General features: G+C 45.2%; 1 protein-coding gene across 1 annotated transcript in view; it reads right to left on the bottom strand.

Annotated features, from left to right (window-relative positions):
• Positions 1-5,625: 5,625 nt before the first annotated feature.
• LOC146198848 (acid-sensing ion channel 4-A-like) overlaps positions 5,626-21,525 on the bottom strand; it is a 44,339-nt gene continuing 28,439 nt past the window's right edge. Inside the window, exons 9-14 of the mRNA XM_084591991.1 lie at positions 19,365-19,437; positions 16,376-16,427; positions 10,077-10,111; positions 6,973-7,057; positions 6,122-6,160; positions 5,626-6,046 (exon numbers count right to left, since the gene is read on the bottom strand). Of these exons, the coding sequence (XP_084448117.1) occupies positions 5,903-6,046; positions 6,122-6,160; positions 6,973-7,057; positions 10,077-10,111; positions 16,376-16,427; positions 19,365-19,437 (428 nt within the window). The 3' untranslated portion in view covers positions 5,626-5,902. The remainder of the gene's footprint in view (positions 6,047-6,121; positions 6,161-6,972; positions 7,058-10,076; positions 10,112-16,375; positions 16,428-19,364; positions 19,438-21,525) is intronic.

Raw genomic sequence — 21,525 nt, 5'->3', positions numbered from 1 at the left:
ACCGGTAACCGACCGACGTTTACAGAACACCAGAGCAAAAAGCCCGCGCAGTGGTCACCGGACCGAAATTAACGTGATCGCGTGACCGAACTTTTAGCCGACGGCAATTCGCGTTATTTTTACGTGAACTTCAGCCGACAGCCGTGCGAAAATACGGGCGCTGCGCGAAAACGACACCGAAACATGAGTACCTTTGACAAACACCAGCGGGAAAAAAACGTAAATGCGAGCCCTGCGTGAAACGAAACCGAAACCATGAGTAGTCTCGTCACAAGGCGCTAGGGAGAAACAGCAGAAACAGCGTCGCTGTTAATTGCGGAAGTGACGTTGTGTCACGTGCTTTGCGTCAGAGCGTCGTCTGCTCGAGTGCTCCTACGGGATATGGTTTGTCAATACGCTACCGGGCAGGCGCGGCCGCCCCGCAGTCCCCAAGCGCCCGCACGGCGGCGCGCTAATCGGCAGAAAATGAGGTAGGTATGAGAATGTGCCCCTTCATGGATCACTGCCTTGTCGTGGCGGAGGGGCTTGCGAAACTCGATGAAGTCGTGAGCTCTGCTGTGTAGGGCCACCCAAGATAGACAGGTCACGGCAGAGAGTTCTGACAAAATGTGATTCACTGGAGAAGGTAATGGCAACCCACTCCAGTATTTCCTGCCAAGAAAACCCTATGGCCAGTCACAATACCATTATCGATATGGCGCCGGAAGATGAGCCCCCCAGGTTGGAAGGCGTCCCACATGTTACTGGGGATGAACAAAGGGCGATTCCTAGTAGCTCCAGGACGAATGAAGCGGCTGGGCTAAAGCCAAAAGGACGCTCAGTTGTGGATGTGTCGGGAAGCGACCGGAAAGTCCGATTTTGCAAGTAGATATATCACATAGCAACATGGAATGTAAGATCTATGACGCAAGGTAAACTGGATATCGTCAAGCGAGAAATGGACAGATTGAACATTGATATCTTGGGTATCAGCGAGCTCAAGTGGACCGGAATGGGAGAATTTAACTCCGGCGACCATTATGTCTTTTATTGTGGGCACGAATCCAAGAGAAGGAATGGGGTCGCTCTCATAGTAAACAGAAGAATGGGCAAAGCAGTGCTAGGGTACAACCCCAAAAATGACCGAATGATTTCACTTCGGATCCAAGGTCACCCTTTCAACATAACAGTTATCCAAGTCTATGCACCGACCACTGCTGCTGAAGAAGCTGACGTTGAGAGATTTTATGCGGACCTACAATGCCTTTTAGACCGCACCCCATCATCAGACGTCGTTTTTCTCATAGGAGACTGGAATGCTAAGGTCGGGAGTGAAGAAATATCCGGAATTACAGGCAAGTTCGGTCTTGGTGAGCCAAATGTAGCTGGGCAGAGGCTAGTAGAGTTATGTCAAGAAAACAACCTGACCATAGCGAATACTCATTTTCAACAGCACAAGAGGCGCCTGTACACATGGATTTCACCGGACGGTCTGTACAGGAATCAGATCGATTATATTATTTGCCGGCAGAGATGGAGAAGCGCTAGACAAGCAGTAAAAACAAGGCCTGGGGCCGATTGTGGCACCGATCATCAGCTTCTTGTTGCCAAAATTAAGCTTCGATTGAGGAAAACGCAGAAAACTAGAAGGCCTTTCAGGTATGATCTGGATCAGATTCCATTAGAATATGCTGTGGAAGTGGGGAATCGATTTCAAGAATTAGATCTAGAAGACAAAGAGCCCGAAGAGATGTGGACTGATGTTCGTGATATAATACAAGAAGTTGCTACTAAGGTAGTTCCAAAGCAAAAGAAATGCAAAAAAGCAAACTGGTTATCTGAAGAGGCTTTGCAAATAGCTGAGGAAAGGAGGATGGCAAAAGGTATGGGGGAAAGAGAAAGATACAAGGTTCTCAATGCGGATTTTCAGAAAATAGCAAGGAGAGATAAGAATGCCTTCCTGAACATACAGTGCCAAGCAGTTGAGGACAACAGCCAAAAAAGGAACACAAGAGCTCTTAAGACAATCAAAGATATCAAAGGAAGCTTCTGTGCTAAGATGGGCGTGATGAAGGACAAACGAGGCAAGGACCTCACTGAAGCCGCAGAGATAAAGAAGAGGTGGCAGGAATACACAGAAGAACTGTACAAGAAGGACCCGAATGTGCAAACCCAACATAAGACGGTTTAATAACTGATCTAGAGCCGGGCATCCTGAAGAGTGAAGTTGAATGGGCCTTAGCCAGCCTTGCTAAGAACAAAGCTAGCGGAATTGATGGTATTCCAGCAGAGTTGCTTCAAAACCTCAACCACGACGCTGTTAACACACTGCATACATTATGTCAAAAGATTTGGACAACCCTGCAGTGGCCACAGGATTGGAGGAGGTCAGTTTACATCCCCATTCCAAAGAAAGGCAGTGCCAAAGATTGTTCCAACTACCGCACGATCGCGCTTATTTCGCATGCTAGCAAGGTGATGAAAATCCTCCAAGGTAGGCTGCAGCAGTATGTGGATCGGGAGCTTCCGGACGTGCAAGCTGGGTTTCGCAAGGGCAGAGGAACTAGAGACCAAATTGCCAACCTTCGCTGGATCATGGAAAAAGCAAGAGAGTTCCAGAAACCCATTTACTTCTGCTTTATTGATTATGCGAAAGCGTTTGACTGCGTAGATCACAGCAGATTGTGGCAAGCTCTCCAAGAGATGGGAGTTCCAATTCACCTCATCTCTCTCCTCAGGAACCTTTATGAAGGGCAAGAGGCCACAGTCAGAACTGGGCATGGTCTTACTGATTGGTTTCCGATTGAGAAAGGGGTGAGGCAAGGCTGCATACTGTCGCCCTGCCTATTTAACCTATATGCAGAGTGCATCATGAGGAAGGCCGGTCTGGACGAGTCTTCAGCTGGAGTGAAGATTGCTGGAAAACGTATCAGCAACCTTAGATATGCGGATGATACCACTTTAATGGCAGAAAGTGAAGTGGAACTCAAGAGACTTCTGATGCGCGTACAAGAAGAGAGTGAGAAGTTTGGGCTTAAACTGAACATTAAAAAGACGAAGATCATGGCGTCTTGCCCTATCAAGTCCTGGAGCATCAATGGACAAGAAGTGTAAGCTGTGACAGATTTTCTGTTCTTGGGCGCCAAGATTACCTCGGAAGGAGACTGCAGCCATGAAATTAGGAGACGCCTGCTTCTGGGAAAGAGAGCAATGGTTAGCCTTGACCGAGTAGTAAAGAGCAGAGACATTAGTCTGCCAACCAAGATCCGTATAACCCGTGCTATGGTCTTTCCAGTTGTGATGTATGGATGCGAGAGTTGGACTGTGAAAAAGGCTGACCGCCGAAGAATTGACGCGTTTGAATTGTGGTGCTGGCGAAGACTCTCAAGAGTTTCTTGGACTGCCAGAAGATCAAATCAGTCGATATTGTCGACCATAAACCCTGACTGCTCATTGGAGGGTCAAATTCTAAAGTTAAAGCTCAGCTACTTTGGTCATCTGATGAGAAGAGAGGAGTCGCTGGAGAAAGATTTGATGTTGGGAAAGGTTGAGGGTCGCCGGAGAAGGGCTAGGCAGCGAACGCGATGGTTAGATGGCATTCTCGAGGCATTGCAGATGAAGCTATGTGATGTTAAGAAGATAGTGAGAGACCGGAAAGCATGGCGTGACATGGTCCATAGGGTCACGAATAGTCGGACACGACTGAACGCCTGAACTGAACTGATGAGAATGTGGGGTACAGTAGCGATACTGCAGTCAGCGATACGATGAAGAATTGTAGCGCTGCAAATCACGTGTCAGCTAATTTCAGCGACTACGTTTGAGGAACACAGTTTTATCTGTCTTGAACCTAGCTATTAGATCCATCTTTCGACAAACTTGAGTTTTCCTTGGGAACCAGCTGGTCAGGTTGTTAACGAGAGCTAAAATCAAAATTATGGGGAACACTTAAGCCCCGCCTTAAGGACATGACACAGTACATAGGTACCACCAGACATATAAAGCCATGCATTAGCCAATATTATGAACTTGCCTGCATGGACTAGAGTAACATGTCTGACCCAGAACGCAAAGGTCCTGGCAGGCTTATTCTGATACCTCCCGCCATTATGAAAGGAGAAGCCAGAGTTGGCAGTTCGTGGCAAACGTGATGTCAGGCAATCCACGTCCAGAGAGAGAGGGTGAAGAAACCTTTATTCCACGTCCATTCAGATGCCATCTACTCCCTTTCATTTTTTGGCCATAACGCTGATGCAGGCTTTTCTTGTGAACAGGGCTTGTTAGTATGTGGATTCTGATTCGACCACGTGTGTACATATGCAGTTGTTTCACACAGTACTTGGCGGCTGGAAAATTCGAACCATATTTCTTCTAGCGGGGAAAAAAAATGCAGAGTGCTGGAAACGAAACTTTCGGACTGTGATGTGCTTATAATTTACGCAGCTTTAAAATTAAATTATTTGTTGCACCACAACCGTCAGACCAGGTAGTGAGAAGATGAGTAAATTATGAGACTAAAGCAAGCATTCAGTGCTATAAAAACTCCTTAGTACAACAAAATGCCTTTGTGCAGCTTGCAAAAAAATCGAAAAGCACCGTACTGCTTGGCGTAGCGCACCAGCTGCTGCCGGAACAGGAGATGCACAGTGACAGCTGCCACTCATCCGCACTGTAAAGCCTCTGTATGTAGACTGTGTTGGACTAGGAGGGCACAGTAAGCAATAATGGGGTGTGATAGGGTTTCAACCTGCGTGTACAGCATTGCCATTGTTAAGGCACTGCAGCCAAAGGAAATCATTGGAACCAATTAGAAGTCGGAACCAATGGTGCTTCTGGATACTTAACCCATTGCAAAGAATGGATCAGACCAATTGCACGCAATAGGTCCAATTCGACATACTTTAATGGGCCAGACCCCGGGCATGCCATGGGTCCAGTGGGGCTTGCCAATTGGATCCAACGGGTCGCACCCACTTTATGTATTAATAATAATGGGGTAGATAGAAAATTGGCAATTTAAATGTTTACTAGCCATAGGGAAAGTATGGGAATTACGTAGTACATGATGGAAATTAAGGCAAGGTAGGACCTCACATAAGAAAAAAATGGCAATGGCTTAGCTCGGCTATGCCAGGATATACGTAGCGAGAGGTCCGTATCTCTGGCTGAGCAATTGTTCGGGTCATATATGTTTAGCAATGAGATACATTGGATATACACATCTTTTATTCATTTCGCTTGACAGAGACGAATACTGCCTGATGGTCTGTGAAGTATAGCGTGCGCAGCGGTCTCAATTTCGTCTATATAGTATTTCGATTTGGTAGAGTCTCCAAACGTAGTCTCGTATATTAAATTAAGTCAAGTCCATTTGGTGCTACAGTCTCTCGCACACACTATACATGTGTCCAAACGAGTCGTTCACAAAGTCTGCTGGAAATGTTTGGGTCGCAGACGCACTTTCGGAAACTCGAATGGAGTGATCAGTCACACGACGTGCCTTCACATTTTCTACTGTTGGTTCCCGTTGACTGAACTCTTCCATGGGCCCCATCTGGGTGGTTATGCGCCGTCTATTACGCTCGGCAGTTTGGCATCACCGTTTGGCAAGCCGTTCTGTTCGGGCGTCTCCGCTGATCTGGCTGCTCCTGTCCCTATGGTGCTGGAAGTGGTAGGTCACTGCCGGCTGCTGCGTTTCGATGGAGGGGAAGCGGAGAGGCTTCCGTGTTCTTTACGAGGTCAGTGCACATTAGAGATCCCCGGGTGGTCGAAAGTACTCGAATGATTAATTGCCAAGAAATACGGTGAAATTTATTTAAATGCTCTTTACTGCAGACAAAGCGTAGGCGATCACAAGCTCCAGTGCATTTACACCTCAAAAGACGCAACGGTTGGTGCCACTCATGGCGAATAAGTGCGGCCCTCACTGGTGACTGGCGGCCTTGCTCACATAGGGCGCCAAACCGCGCCAGTTGGAGAAAAACCCGTAGCTGGCTAGGTGATTGTACGGGTTCGAAATGATCCCACGGAGCAGCGCCCGACGTTGGCGCGCCTTCCGGTACTGCTTGTAGAAGGCCACTGAGGCACGGGCGATAATGTCGAACACGTTGAAGACCAGCAAGAAGGACATGCCGATGTACATTCCCATGATGCTTCCCATACCGCTTATCAGACGAGGGACCTGCATCAACATCATCGTCGAGTCAGTTTGCGCACAACTGTATAGGTATGCGCTGACATTGATGCGTGGCTCCCGTGCAAGGACACGCTATGTGGGTATCTTGTGCTTCATTTTTCATGCATTTTCGAAATCGCTTAGCCGAGAACTATGTGCCGTATCAATAGAGTGTGGTGCAAGGACATGTAATAGCTCCCCTTACAGATAAGCACTCATGAAACCCACACAAACGTCGCAGATAACCATATAGTTCGTATATCCTTATTACCGACGGCTGATGTAATACACACCTATTCTGGATTCTCCGTATTTTCGTACCATGCTATCTGCTATTTTCGTACCATGCTATCGTACCATCCGTACCATGCTATAAAACGTTCGCACGTCTAAGGAAATCTAACGGCAATTTGTTTTGCGTGTACAACTTGTATCTGAAAAGGATATACAGTTCGTGGCAAAAATAAAGGCCTGGCGGCCTTAGGGGCTCTCTCTCTCTCTCTCTCACACACACACACACACACACACACACACACACACACACACACACACACACACACACACACACACACACACACACACACACACACACACACACACACACACACACACACACACACACACACACACACACACACACACACACACACACACACACACACACACACACACACACACAAACACGCACAAATGTCCAGCATTTAATTGCTAGGGAATAAGTGGATATTGATGTTGCCGAAATTAAGTTATTGAGAGCTGTCCTCTGTCGTAAATGTTTTGATTCTAATATGCATATGAGCAACGCAGATAATACTTGCCGTAACCTTGGGGTCGTTTCTTCTAACGTACCCTTGTGCAGTTGCCAAGTACACGACCACTTCCGTTAACTGTCTGGCAGAGCGCCTGTGGAGGGGACGGGGTGGCAGAAGATTACAATGAAAATAGGTTACTCTAGCCAGCACTCATCAACGCTAGGTTACTTCTAGGCTTAGAAATCAAAGTTGGCTATATGCACAAAGACGCTCGACATCCTAGTATGGAAACAGCCCGGCCATGGTGGTGCAGTGGTTATGGTGCTTGACTGCTGCGCCGAAGGATGCGGGATCAGTCTCGGCCGCGGCGGCTGCTTTCGATAGAGGCGAAAGTAAGGCGCCCGTATGTTATGCGATGTCATTGCACGTTAAAGAACCGCTGGTGACCAAAATTTCTGGAGCCCTCCACTACGGTGTCTCTCATAGCCTGAGTCGCTTTGAGACGTTAAACCCTTTGAAGACAGCCGCGTCAACAGTGGACATTTTTCTTCCGCTTTTAGAAATGCACAGCCAGATAACCCCTTAGAAGAAAAGTTGAAGCGTGTTACTGCTGAGCGTTTAAAATGGCTGCCGCCGACACCTGGCAGAGGTAGGTGGTGCTAGGCGCAGGAGCAGATAGAGCATCCAGTGATATTACACATGCGTCTTTGCTGTCATTTCTCCCCGGCTGTCAGCGGCTGTGCTTCACAATTAAAGCGCAACGGTTACGGGTTTAGTTCCCTCGGAAGTGTACACAACATTAATTAGTTGGTTTATAGGAAAGGAGCAGTAATTTTCACACTTATCGGTGAACACCCAGCTGGAGCTGTAAGAGAAGGGAGGTGCGTGGGAAGTATCTTGTGAGTGTATCCTAGAAAGATGATGGTAGTGAAAACGTTTATTAAAAAGAGACAGTTACATGGAGGTTGCTCTGGGGTCGGCGCCACCTTGGTTCAGGCTTAGTTGCCCTTCCCCCCACAAATACTAGGTGGAGTCCCTAGTACGGGACCCCAGTGGCTTCCGCTTCCGCCATTGCTCATTTGACCAACGCCTTTTGGGCTTTCAGGTCGGAGCAGGCGAGTAGGGTCGCATTCCAGTCCTCTCGGGCCGGGTTAGGGTTAGGTGCTAAGGCAAGGTTGGAGGGGAACGCCCACACCATGTGGAAGAGGTCCGAGGACATTTCCCCACGGTGCGGGTATTCCCCGGAGAAGGCATTGCCAAAGTGTTCAAAGACGCCGGGCACATCATGGTGTTCGTAAGGAGGTGAATAAACACGTATGAATGGAATGATTGGTCTGATTACTAAAGTAGTAATTAAGCTGGCAGCAAGGGCACGTCCACATTTGATACTGTCATCGCTTGACACTTAGGGAAAACACACGTAGGCTCCCTACTTGACGTAGTATAGTAGCATCGGCATGCTGCGGCCACCGGAAAGCCTTCGCGGTTGTATGTATGCCGTAGCCACAACAGATGGCGAGCCAGTAGTATAAAGTTGTTTTTGAGTGCGAAACTTTCATCTAGACGGAACACTGCTTAGTGGTTCTAGCGTTTTACGGCCGGAGGCGGCTTTCCCAGTATAAACTGCGTGTCCTCGTTTCATTTCTGAGTGCGCACCCCGGAACACCGGAGGCGGCTATTGCGTCATACCGTCAATACGAAAATGGGCAGGGACATACTTGTGAATGTTCTCGGACAGCGCGTTTGAGAGTAGAATCGGATATAAGTATACCGTGCACTCAGCTAAAGCCGCATGTTTTCGGGTTCTTATCCACGGGTTACGTACGTAACGCTAGGGAGTTTATATGATCGTCTGAGATGCGTTTTAAAGCATCTGGCGGCATCTTCCTGCAATGTTACCCCGTGTCGAAGGACGCGGCAGTGCCATTTTTTAGGGCACTTCGCTTTAGATGACGAGATATTTTATGCAAGGGGTTGGCGATTGATATCAGCGGGAAAAGCACTTCGGAATCATATGTGGCGGATACAGCACTCACGCACACACAAAAAAGGAAACTTTTTATCCCTTTTCTGAGAGATTGGCCTGCAGGTGCATCGTGCTTAGGCTCGCAGAAGCCACACAAGGGAGACAAATTGGACGATTGCATCATAGCGTAGTTTGGTAAATTGTTTCCAGCGCTAGCCGTTTTTGACGGCGTAGTTCTTCCGCAGATAAAGAAATCTCTTACGCACCCACCCTCCTTCCAGAAGTTTCCAAATTCATACATCATAGGCTCCAGAAACCTAAGTAAAATCAACCATATAGCAGCCGCACTGTTATAAGCAGCTCGATAGAGATGGATGCATTAGGCCAGAGCCTCCTCCTAGATAAATGGGCGAGGAAATCGAACGCATGTACCCACTTGACCGCTTACAAGGCCGCAAGCGCTACACTAAACAGTTAGCGTCTGTGTGCACCGAAACCGAATTGAAAACCGAAGTGTTAGCGTACCTACCTAATTAGAATTTGGCAAAGAGCATAACCACACTAATTTGGCCACCATATTTTTCCAGCTATTCGGCAGCTTTCTCGCACGGTGTTGTAATTTATTTTTTTCAGCTCATCTAGTTCACCCCAAAACAAAATAAAGCGCCAGTCAGGATCGATGACTTGTGGACTAGGACCAGTTGATGCTACAATGCGAATGACTCTACCCAGGCATGACAAAGGCAGGCTGGTTGGCAAATGTGTTAGGACGATGGAGGGATTGTATAGCAACGGGGAATATGATTAGGACAATGCACCTTCGGCAGCTTCGAGATGATCTCACACGTCTATCGGTGCCGCATGCTTCCCTCTCTGTGACTGAATTTCATGTCATCTGCAAAGCGCTTCGAAATCAACTCAATGCGACTCGAAATCGACTCAATTCGACTCGAAGTCGACTCTCGCTGTCTTTGGAAGCGCTAAGTTTTGGAAATCACACAGAAAGCGAAGAGGGGAAATTATGAGCTAGTAACTTTGTGACTCATTGAAGCTCATGCCTCCTCGTGTTTCCTTGTAAAGCGCTAAAGGTGCCTCAGAAGTTTAGTTATTGCTTTTAACTGACCAGATGACGGCACTGCACTGCGAATTATAAACTTACAAGACAATTCCCGCGCCAGGTTTGTTGGCTTGTGAACATCCTTACCTCCGATTTCGCGCATTCCCGGTGTGATCCTCCAGCTGTGGCAGAAAAGGAAAAAGAATAGTGTGAAGAAGTAGAAGCTGCTTAACGGTATACACAATGATGACAAATAGAAGTTCGCTTGTATCGACATGGTATTGCGTTACATTGCAAAGAGAGACTCCAATCGGAAATGCACCTTTTACACGCTAGAAAAGATCACAAAATAGAATACAGGTTTCCCAACCAGCGGTCGATTTCATGGGTGAAACACATGCACCACATCGATTCCTAAGCGCTGATTCCTGAGGCAATTTTGCACCTCCATTTAGTCAAAATGGAGGCTACGAGTCCTCAGGAGTTCGAACCGAGTGGCGGGACTATTTCTAGATCGAATGTTCTCAGCTTTCAATGCGCCTTCTGCTGCCGACCAAATGTCAGCGTAGCGAGAAAGATCCAGAGAATCAATTTTTGCCGAGAAAAATAATTGCATGGAATTATCCTCACCATCCTTTGTTCAAGCACGGATATGTCAAGAAAATATCTTTATTTAAAGTCTCTTAATTCAAGCTTCCCGTTTATTAATGCGTAGAGTCAAAGGCCTCGTTTTCTAGAAAATGCAGCGTCGGCGTTGCCATGCGTTGGCGGTGCGAGCGTATTCGAGAGTATGCCTTTGGCAGGAGACAGTGGAAAGGCGATATGGATGGGCAAAAATTGGTCGGCGGGCTGGGCGACGTGACGTGACATGGCCGAGTTGACAGGAGCTACCAACTCGGGTAACTCCTGTGAGGTGGGAATCGAACCCACCGGCACCCTCGGATCCCGGTTAAGACGAGCTACCTCTAGAACACGAAGGCTCTTTCGTGCTTTAACATGCTAAGACGAGCTACCTCTAGAACACGAAGGCTCTTTCGTGCTTTAGTATATAAGATAAATGCGCAACAACTTAGACAGGACACAGGAAGAAACACATCAGGTGGTATTTCGTGTCGTGTGGTAGCTTTCGTCTACATGCTAATGATTACGCGTGAGATAATAAATGAGATAAGGTAATGTTCAACAGCCTCGGGAAGGAACAGCAGTTTGCATTAGGTAGCGAAATACTGGAAGTAGTAGGCGAATATGTCTACTTAGGACAGGTAGTAACCGCAGATCCGGACCATGAAAAGGAAATAACAAGAAGAATAAGATTGGGATGGAGCGCATTTGGCAAGCACTCGCAGATTATGACTAGCAGCTTACCGGTATCGCTCAAGAGGAAAGTATACAACAGTTGCATCTTGCCTGTACTCACCTATGGGGCTGAAACGTGGAGGCTAACCAAGAGAGTTCTACTTAAGTTGAGAACAACCCAGAGGGCTATGGAACGAAAAATGGTAGGGGTAACATTAAGAGATAGAAAGCGTGCAGAGTGGGTCAGAGAAATAACTCAAGTTACCGACATTCTAGTAGAAATTAAGAAGAAGAAGAAGAAATGGACATGGGCAGGACATGTAGTGCGAAGAGAGGATAACCGATGGTCGCTGAGGGTAACAAACTGGATTCCAAGGGAAGGAAAGCGTAGCAGGGGGCGGCAGAAAGTTAGGTGGGCGGATGAGATTAAGAAGTTCGCAGGGGTCAAGTGGATGCAGCTTGCACAGAACCGGGTTAAGTGAAGAAATATGGGAGAGGCCTTCGCCCTGCAGTGGGTATAATCAGGCTGATGATGATGATGATGATGATGATGTGCTAGCTGCGTCCACTTGACCCCTGTGAATTTCTTAACCAAATCCACCCACCTAATTTTCTGCTGCCCTCTGCTATACGCTTACCTTCCCTTTTAATCCAATTGGTTACTCTTAGATACCATTGGTTGTCCTCTCTTCGCGCTACAAGTCCTGCTCATGCGCATTTCTTCTTAATTTGAACTAGAACTAAGTGCGTATAATAGGAATAAAATTGTGATCGCTTCGAGTTCGAAATATCCGGATTCTGCTGTACTTTTATCTGCTTTATTACTTCATGCTGCTTAGGAAGGAAAAAGGGGAATTTTTAAATGAGCCACCTCTTTGTTTAGAGTCGTGTTCTTAGCACGTGGTGCTCTCCTTTGATAATATATATTAAGTGCATGAAAAAGGAACAGGCTGAGAATGGGAAACTTAAACGTAATGTTAAGGCAACCTTCTAAGAACGTATGCCCTGATCTGTGTGCGCATCTGTATATTTTCTTACTATTGGTTGGCTATGACGTGAAACCGAAATTCGGGTCCGAAATATATTTGTTCGATACTTTTTACTCGAAACAGACATGGCGTGGTTTGATTGTTTAGTTAATGCCACGTTTTAGCAATTAAACGGCAATTGTGCTGGTTCCTTTGCCGTATAGAGTTGATAACTTCGGTATATTTCTTACAGTTCCCTCCTCCTTCTTTACAACAAACTTTTTTATTTTTCAAATATTGCGCGGAAGGTTGTCAATAACAAAACTGAGGGAATGATTTACTATTGGCTGGCTTAGCCTGCTGTGTAGGCTGAGGGCTGCTAATATTAAGAGAATTGTTTCGGTCGCACCAGCGGCCGCTGTATTTCGATGGAGAAATGCAAAACGCCCGTGTGCGATGTCAAGAAGAGCTTCAGGTAGTCTGACTTAATCCGGAGCCCTTCACAATGATATCCCTCTAAGCCTGAGCCGCTTCAAGGCATTAAACCCGACACCATACCATACCATACCATACCATACCATACCATACCATACCATACCATACCATACCATACCATACCATACCATACCATACCATACCATACCATACCATACCATACCGTACCATACCATACCATACCGTACCGTACCATACCATACCATACCATACCATACCATACCATACCATACCATACCATACCATACCATACCATACCATACCACTGACTGATCGCTATAAGCAGTAAAGCGTGCTCTACCTAAATGTTTTATGAGCTAATTTACAAATGGGCGCAAGTTCTGCTTTTTTTTTTTTTTTTCGAATCTGCTACGGGTTTTTTGGATAAGCTAAAATATAGTTACACACGTTAGCCCTGTAACTCGGACCGTAGAAGTGGGGAAAGAAGGTACGCGCTAATCAAATACATACACCAAAATGTTAAAAGTCGCGAGTATGCCATTCGCTCAACGATGATTTGCTGCTCGCTTGAGTGTTGGCGTAAATTTGTCGATGCTGAAGCATTTCTTCGCTCGCGAGTGGTGTCATTGAGCGTGTCATGGTGTCATTAGAGCGTGTCGTGTGTACACCAGGAATCGAACCACCATCACTCTGCGCCTCAGGCTAGTGCGCTAACCACAACTGTACACCGGCTCCCTACAAGCGCGTCCATAATTCTTCCTGTCGAGCGTAAGGAAGCTGGAGAACTTTGAGGTAAATAAACAAATAGAATGCAGAGCGCAAGAATGATTTGCATTTGGAACTTGATGAAGGCTACGATGTTTGCTGCACAGCGCGAAAGTGCGCTGCACCTTTACACGAGGTGGGATCGGCTGCGGCGATAGCATAGTGCTCTCATGCCTGGGCCAGGGAAGCTCGTTCTGGCGCAGGCTTTAAACCCAGCTGCGGCAGTATTTTTCACACCTTACTATCTGTTACGTACAAGGCATTTACTAAGGTCATAGCTAATAGAGTCAGGGCAACCTTATACTTAAATCAACCAAATGATCTATAGTAGGTTTTCGGAAAGGATACTCTACTATCGATCATATCCATACTCTCAACCAGTTTATAGAGAAGTGCTCGGAATACAACTAACCCCTATACATAGCATTAAATGCTTACGAAAAAGCATTTGACTCAGTTGAAACCTCCGCAGTGATGCAAGCATTGAGAAATCAGGGTGTAGATGAACCATATGCATGTACGTGCACCGTGTGTCGCATACATGCCCTGCACTGTCCATGCCCATTTCCCTTTCTTGATTTCCACTGGAATGCTATTAACTCAAGTCATTTCTCTGACCCATTCCGACCGCTTCCTATCCCTTATCATTGCAACTACTATTTTGCGCTTTATAGCCCTCTGCATTGTTCTCAACTTAGGCAGAACCCTTTTCGTTAGCCTCCACGTTTCAGCCGCATAGGTGAGTACAGGTAAGATGAAACTGTTGTATACTTTCTCTTGAGCAATACTGGTAAGCTCCTAGTCATAATCTGTGAGTATGTGCCAAATGCACTCCATCCTAATATAATTTTCCTGGTTATTTCCCTTTCATGGTCCGGATCTGCGGTCACCATCTGTCTTAAGTAGACATATTCACTTACCACTTCCAGTGTTACGCTACCTATTGTATACTGTTTTTTTTTTCCCTTGGCTGTTGAACATTACCTTAGTCTTCAGTATACTAATTTTTAGGCCTACCTTTCTGCTTTTTCTGTCTAGGTCATCGATAATTCTTTGCAGTCATCTCCTGGGTTACTTAGCAAGGAAATGTCAACAGTGAATCGCCGATTAAGGGGATATTCTATATCAGTTCTTATCGCAAACTGTTCCCATTTTGAGTCCCTGAATACTTCCTCTAAGCAAGCTGTGAATAGTACTAGGGAGATCGTGCCTCTTGCGTAACACCTTTCCTTATGGGAATTTTGTTGCTACTTTCTTCATGCAGACTTAAGGTTACTGTGCAGCCACTATGGATATCTTAAATTACCGATGATGGCGAAGGGCAACCAATTGGATTCCAAATGAAGGAAAGCGTAGCAGAGGGAGGCAGGAAGTTAGGTGGGCGGACGAGATGAAGAAGTTCGCAGGGGTCGAGTGGATACAGCTAGCACAGAACCGGGTTAGTTGGAACAATATGGGAGAGGCCTTCGCCTTGAAGATGATGATTATGAGATGGCTTGGTGCGACCTGTTTTTATGAGATAGGTTCACGCCGTTGCATGGCGACCGCCATTGTTTACACATTGCTGAACATTACGACCTTGACGAAAGTGGGAAGTAGAGCTCACGCAGTCGCATTTCTCCAGTGCAGGTACTGCAGTGCTTTCAAATTTGACAGCACTGCAGAACCGCTAGTACGTTTTTACAGTTCTGCTTTACACCACTAATTAAGAAACACAAATGAAGGAGTCAAACAATTCTTGAAAATACAGAATATCTATTGATCTTAAGGCAAGAGCGATATAGGCAATGGAAAAGGTAAAAACGTGAAGATCAGCTGGAGTCAGCGTCGCCAAGAAACTTTTTCAGAACGCACTCGCATGAAAAAACGACACCATGGTAAGAGTAAACAAATTAAGGCTTGCATTCCTCTGCTTTTTGCGCGCTAATTATCATAAGGGTAGATCAGGGTTGCCGCGATAAGAGCTTACAATCAGTGTTCTTTATAAATACATGAAGTAAGGGACTATAACTTGAGCTATTTCACAGGAAGTTAGGGAGACAGCTAAATGGTCCCTGCGGTATTGTTCTAACACGAGAATTCGATAGAGGGGTTTTTATGAGTATTCGAGACAAATGACGCGGGCGGAACTGGGCACGGTGGGGCGCCGTCACGGCAGGTTTTCTTCTTTCCTTTTTTTCTTCTGAGCCGGCGTACATTGAGTTGAGGAAAAAGAGGAGGAGCGTCATTTTTGATTGCCGATATATCCGATGTTAGTGATGGTAGCTTAAATATTTTTGATGGCATACCTATTACTCGTGCTCGTTTTCTAGTTTTAGAAAACTGCTTTTCATGGTCCCTCTATGCTCCGCCTCTAAGGGCATGATGAAACAGCGCTAATGGCTCCCACTTGTGTCTCTCTTAGTGTATACCCTCCTTCGTGGTGATGCTGCCTCCTACTCGCTCAATCACTAACACATATCTTAGCACACACTCGCAAGCTAACATGTAATTTCAAAGAACGTCCGTCTTAAACCAAGCCGCACGAATGACCCTGTGTGACTTAGGAGTAGCGTGTCTGATGCTGGATCCAAATGACCTGGAGGGTTCGACACTTATCTCGAAGGAGTTGATCCAAGTTAGCATGCGATTGCCATGCCGTGTGGTCTCGTGACGTCACACAACCTGCCCACCAATCAGTGTCCGGTCACGTCACCTGCCACCTGCCAGACAAATGCCCGTGATTATAGTCGCTCATAACTCTGACAACGCCAGATTTTTTTGAGAACGGTGCCATTACACGTTATCGCATTAAAAAAATATCAGATTGCAGTCTATGAGCCCTATACCCTGGCCTTCCCTATTCGCGTAGAATCATAGCATTTCGTTAGAATCATAAAGTGGTCAAAATGTTTTCTTTTATTTTCACGCTAAAACTGAGGTAAGCTCACATATTCGCGCTTAAGATGGGAGCAATCTCACAATGTCTTTTGTCCACTTCAATGAAGATGCTTGCCAGGAGTAATCCACCGCCCTGTAAAAGAGAAAACAAAAAGCAAATATTCCCTTAATCGTGGGAAGTTAATTTCCGGCAATAGCAAAGGCATGGCGGCCCTCGAGTCGGATGCGATTGGCGGGCTGAGTCATCGTAGAACAAGAATTCAAATGGAATCACCCGCCTAATTCGCAAAGTTCACTGAACTCAAGCTCATCATTTAGTGGTTTTCAAGAAACGGAATCGGAGCTAGGCTGCACTTTTGATAGGATAATAAACTCAATCAGGAAATTACCGGCTGATGCCCATCTTGGGTGTATTTTGTTTTCAAAGGCTCTTGAAAAAATAAGTTCCAAGCAGTTGAACTCTGTTCACAAGCGAAATATGCTAAGGCTGCTCTAGGTTTTTTTTTTCTTACAATATATATCATTGGAGCCGTCATTGTTTCAACAGAAAAAAATTTGTCTTAAGGCTGTGCAGAACAGGTCACAATGAATATTTTTGAAATTTTCCAAGGCTCTTTTATTACTGTACGCTGCCGTTCTTAATGGTATAGCCGTTGTTGTGAATTATAACTATCGAATTCATATTATGCCATTGGCAGCGAGCTGTTAAAATTAATAATTGCGATCATAAGCTCTGCACCTTGATTTTGGAGCCCCGCAAGGTAGCATATTACAAACTGTACAATTTATCTTTTATATAAATGACATTTTTGCTATACCCTGGGCATCAAATCGATCAATTACCAAGAGAACACCATTAAATGCTTTTTTTTTTCTTGTAGTAGCATGAAACAACTAGTCTATAAATACTTGGAGTGGCATCGCAGTTTTGGTAAAAAGCACAACAACAAATCAGTGTACAACAGTGCTATGCATTTTAACGACAGCAACACACGTTTCTAGGAAAATTAGCGAGAATAAACGAGCAGTCTTCATAACAGACTGAAGAAATTAAATCAAATTCTTAATTCCTAATTACGGCATTTCATTGCGTCTCATCCGGATGGCGTGCTTGTTAATTTCAAATATTTTTGAGTGAAATATGCGGTTCACATATTTTCAGAATTTCACGTATCTTAGTATCAACATGTCCGCCTGGCATAAACAATGTAATCGGTAGTGTTAGGTACTCTATTTTCTTAAGAAATAAAAATAGTAGTTAACAATTGCCTCTTTTATTCACATCTTAACTTCTATAACCTTGTGTGGGCACCAACCACGTTTTCTAATTTAAGAAGTGACACACTTTGTATACATGCTCGCTATGATGCAACTGCTGCAGTATTTTTAAAATATAATACTAATGTTCCGAGTTCGCAGACTGCACTTATAACGGTTAAGTGTTAGGCTTAGATGTAAAATGAGATGAAATATACAAAATCTGTATAATTTGTCCTGTCTAGAAAGAAAAACCCGTATTATCTGACCAGAAATGAAGAACCTTGGAAAGCTGCGGCCACCCATTTAAATTCTGACAATGAATCCCTGCGCAATTCCTGATCATCACTTTTTAATAATAATTACTTAGATTATTTTTATTTGTTCAGTTGTTCTGCTAGCAAACTCAAATCCACATATACTGACGGATTCATCTTATTGTATTTACCATGACATGTGTTTCCGTGATTGGGACGTTTTGTGCTGACTTCCTTGATTTTGCGTTTTGGTTGTTTGTTGTTTATAAATTTGCATGCTGTTGTCTAACTGCTACATTTCTCTGAGGCTTCTAGCTTTTCGCGCTGGATACTAGCAGCTTCACTTCTGTCGCACGTCGTCTAGTTTGTGTACGATAGAGATTCATTTTTAAATATTTTTCTCTCCGTTGCTGTGCTTACTGAACGTAGTAAACTGCCAATAAAGGAGGCAGCGACCACTTTGTGGCGCCTGAATTACTGATGACGAGCATGAGGTTCAGAATAGAATAATGAATATATTGTCTTCCCCTAGACTTCAACGATGACATGGCATTTTGTACACAGTATAGAGTAAATTACTCGAAGGCGATAAAAACATCACCTATATTGGCTGCCCTGACATACTAAAGTTGCTACAGACCTACTTCAAAGATCTCGATCTTCGCTCTTTTGCAGAAGTGACATCGGTAAATCGGGCTGTTCGACCACTAATGGCGGAGTTGGGGATATATTTTGAAATTATGGGAATAGAATACCCACTTTTTGTCCCACGGAATCGTATACAACTTGGAAATTTAGCGGAGTAGGTTAAACACAGGTTCGAGAGAGGGCTGCTTGAATTGTTTTAGTGCGTAGAGGATATCCTTCACGCAAAGCTGCCGTTTCGAGAACGTCAAAAGTCCCGGTAAAATAAAAGAAAATTCTTCGGCTGCTGCGCCCCGTTCATGGCCATTGGCAACAAGAAAAGGGCTGTGAAAGCTTCATTGTCACGACATGGCTTGGAGACGCATATTGAAGATCGATAATTGCTCTCTCTCTTTTTTTTTTTTTTTTTTTTTTTTTTTTTTTTTTTTTTTTTACGGCAACTTCCCGCCTTCTCGCTTTTCAGTCATGCTCCTCACACGAACACAGCTACAAAGCGCCGATTGGTCCTAGAGCAACGTCTTAGACTTCGGGCGATGGCAAGACATGGCTCAGGAACCAATCAGAACGCGTTGTCGGATCAAGAGGGAAGATCACGAGGGAACACACAAAGTAAGGAAACGACTTCGCCAGGAAGACGAACGACTCAAAAAGTGGACCGTGGCCGGACGTCAACACTGCGTGCAGCGATGTGGCGTGGTAACAAGAACAGAATAAAAGTTCCATGCACTGCTACACGGACACACATGCACCCATCACAAACAAAAATGCGCCAAGCTATTTATGTTTTTCCTAATGGAGTATGTTTTTTTTTCTCTCAAAGTGCCTTACTAGCCACACGTCGCATGCACTGCCTAGCAGACGGAAAAATGAATAGTAGGATCACTGTGCTTTTAAACAGGATAACCACTCACTTGCAGCTCTCCAAGCAGGGACACTCAACCTCTCCTGTGTCAATTTTCTCTGCCACCTTATGAGTGCAGTTATCTGAAATAAGAAACAACATAGCAAGCGTATGAAATTGTAGTATGTCTGGGTTTTTTCCATCTTTTACTTATAAATCCCCGCTTTTACCAAGCCTTATTAACGCACGTGATTTATTATAACCCTTACAAAGTGCTAATGTTTTTTTTTCTTCGCGCTGTACGAGTGTTCTCTCCCAATTTCCTTGTTCATTCTACTTGTTCAAAGTTCATATATTACGCAGAATTTTTTAAAGTCACTGTATAAGTTACGTTTTGTACATTTTGATTAGGTTTTATGCCGGATAAGCGCTTGGGGTCGCCCTTGATAGGATCCGTGCCAGTCACTGCATAGATAACGTTTTGTACATTTCTATGTGCTGCACTAGAAGTCAGGACGGATAAGCGATTGGGGTGACCCTTACAAGGCGTGCTTCAAATCACTGCATACATTATGTTATCTCAGTCTTTGTATGTCATATCGGGTTTTATGCCAAAGAAACTTGCGGAGTCATCATTGTCGGGATTCTTTCCAGTCACTATATCGATTGCGTTTTAAGGCGATTCCATTAAAGGCCCCGTTCTGCGGAAAGTCCGGTGCTGTCGGCTTTGTGAGCGAATAATCACGAGAATTCGCCTTTTTCACAAAATGTGATGCCCTCTGGGAGTAGTTGAAAATTCGTCTGCTACTGGTTGAAAACATCCTTGCGAGACGCAGCCGCCTGCGAAATGTTGATATGTGTTCTTGACAGCTACCGCCATCTGTCACGTACGCATGTCACGAATATAAACTTCGCATGGCCCCCGATATCAGCTCCGGCTGCGCCGATCACAGAGGCCAAGAACTGCGCATGCGCAGTAGGGACTGGCGGTTTGTTTTCAACCAGGCAGCAGGCGCGCATGCGCACAGCGGCCTTGTGAAAAAGGCGGATTACTGTGGCAGCTGGCAATTAGCAGATGACATGGCCGAGCGATGACCAGTCGATAGTCTGTGTGACGTAACGACACCCCACGCTGACACGACGTTGCGAGGAGGGGCCAAACCGGGTTACTTATTTGAGGGGGGGGGGGAGAGAATGATAAGCATCGACCTTCCAGGGGATGCCGAGTCAGGGACAATGCCCTTATGTCATGCAGGCACTTCCTACGGCCGGAATAAATGGGGTAGTATATCTTTGTCGGACGGCAAATTACGGCGGGTAGGTAAATGAGATGGCTGCTCAGAATATTAGAGGCAGAGACTGCGGTATGATAATTTGGTTTGGCTTATGGGGTTTAATGTACCCAAGCGACTCGGGCTATGAGAGGCACCGTAATGGAGGGCTCCGGAAATTTCGGTTACCTGGGATTCCTTGACGTGCACTGACATCGTAAAGCACACGGAGGCCTTATGTTTTCTTTCTATTCGAAACTCGACCAGGTTTTTCTCGAGTCTTGCTATTTTGTTACCATTTTTACGGAATAATTGCAGTAACTTCAGTGCATATTTTGCAGCCTTATCGGTACGATACCCTGCGACATAGACCGTGTTTCACCTAAAACAGGCGCGAGTTTGAAAATTAGGTTTCTTTTATTTTAAACAGTGGTTTGTTTGGTATGGATAATTATCAGCTATGATGTGCATCAAAATAAATTCAAGTCGTTGTAACTAGACAACAGGTTAACTACAACAACAATATAGAAAAGTTCCTTTCTAACAATTAAGGTTGAACTGCTAATTCACTGAGATTTTTGTACACCCCCGTAATTAATAACCGCATTTACTTTTCGATTTCTGAAAACTCGATTCTCGTCAGCACGGCTGTGCAGATAATTTTGGGGTCGCACTCGTATGACATTGAAAGCGCTCGGCCAGACAGACGCTAGCCACGACAACAGACGAGCACGAGTAGCACAATGACGCGTCTCTCACGTCTTTAATGCTTAAAAGCCCGCTTAAACGGTACTAGCGGTAATAGTCTAATACAAGGCATCCATAGAGGTGGTCTTTGTGGGAATTAGAGTGAGATTTAAAAACTTTACGTGAAGCCTATCAGTTACAAATATTTTTTAAAAAAGTGCTCATGGCGATAGCAGTACGTAACCGATTAGGGTGACTTCTCCGCCACCTCCT

The sequence above is a fragment of the Amblyomma maculatum genome, chromosome 2 (assembly GCF_055883805.1).
Source record: "Amblyomma maculatum isolate TAMU_Amacu chromosome 2, ASM5588380v1, whole genome shotgun sequence".
NCBI lineage: Eukaryota > Metazoa > Arthropoda > Arachnida > Ixodida > Ixodidae > Amblyomma > Amblyomma maculatum.
The sequence above is the reverse complement of the archived record's forward strand: the minus strand, read 5'-3'. Positions and strand labels throughout refer to the sequence as shown.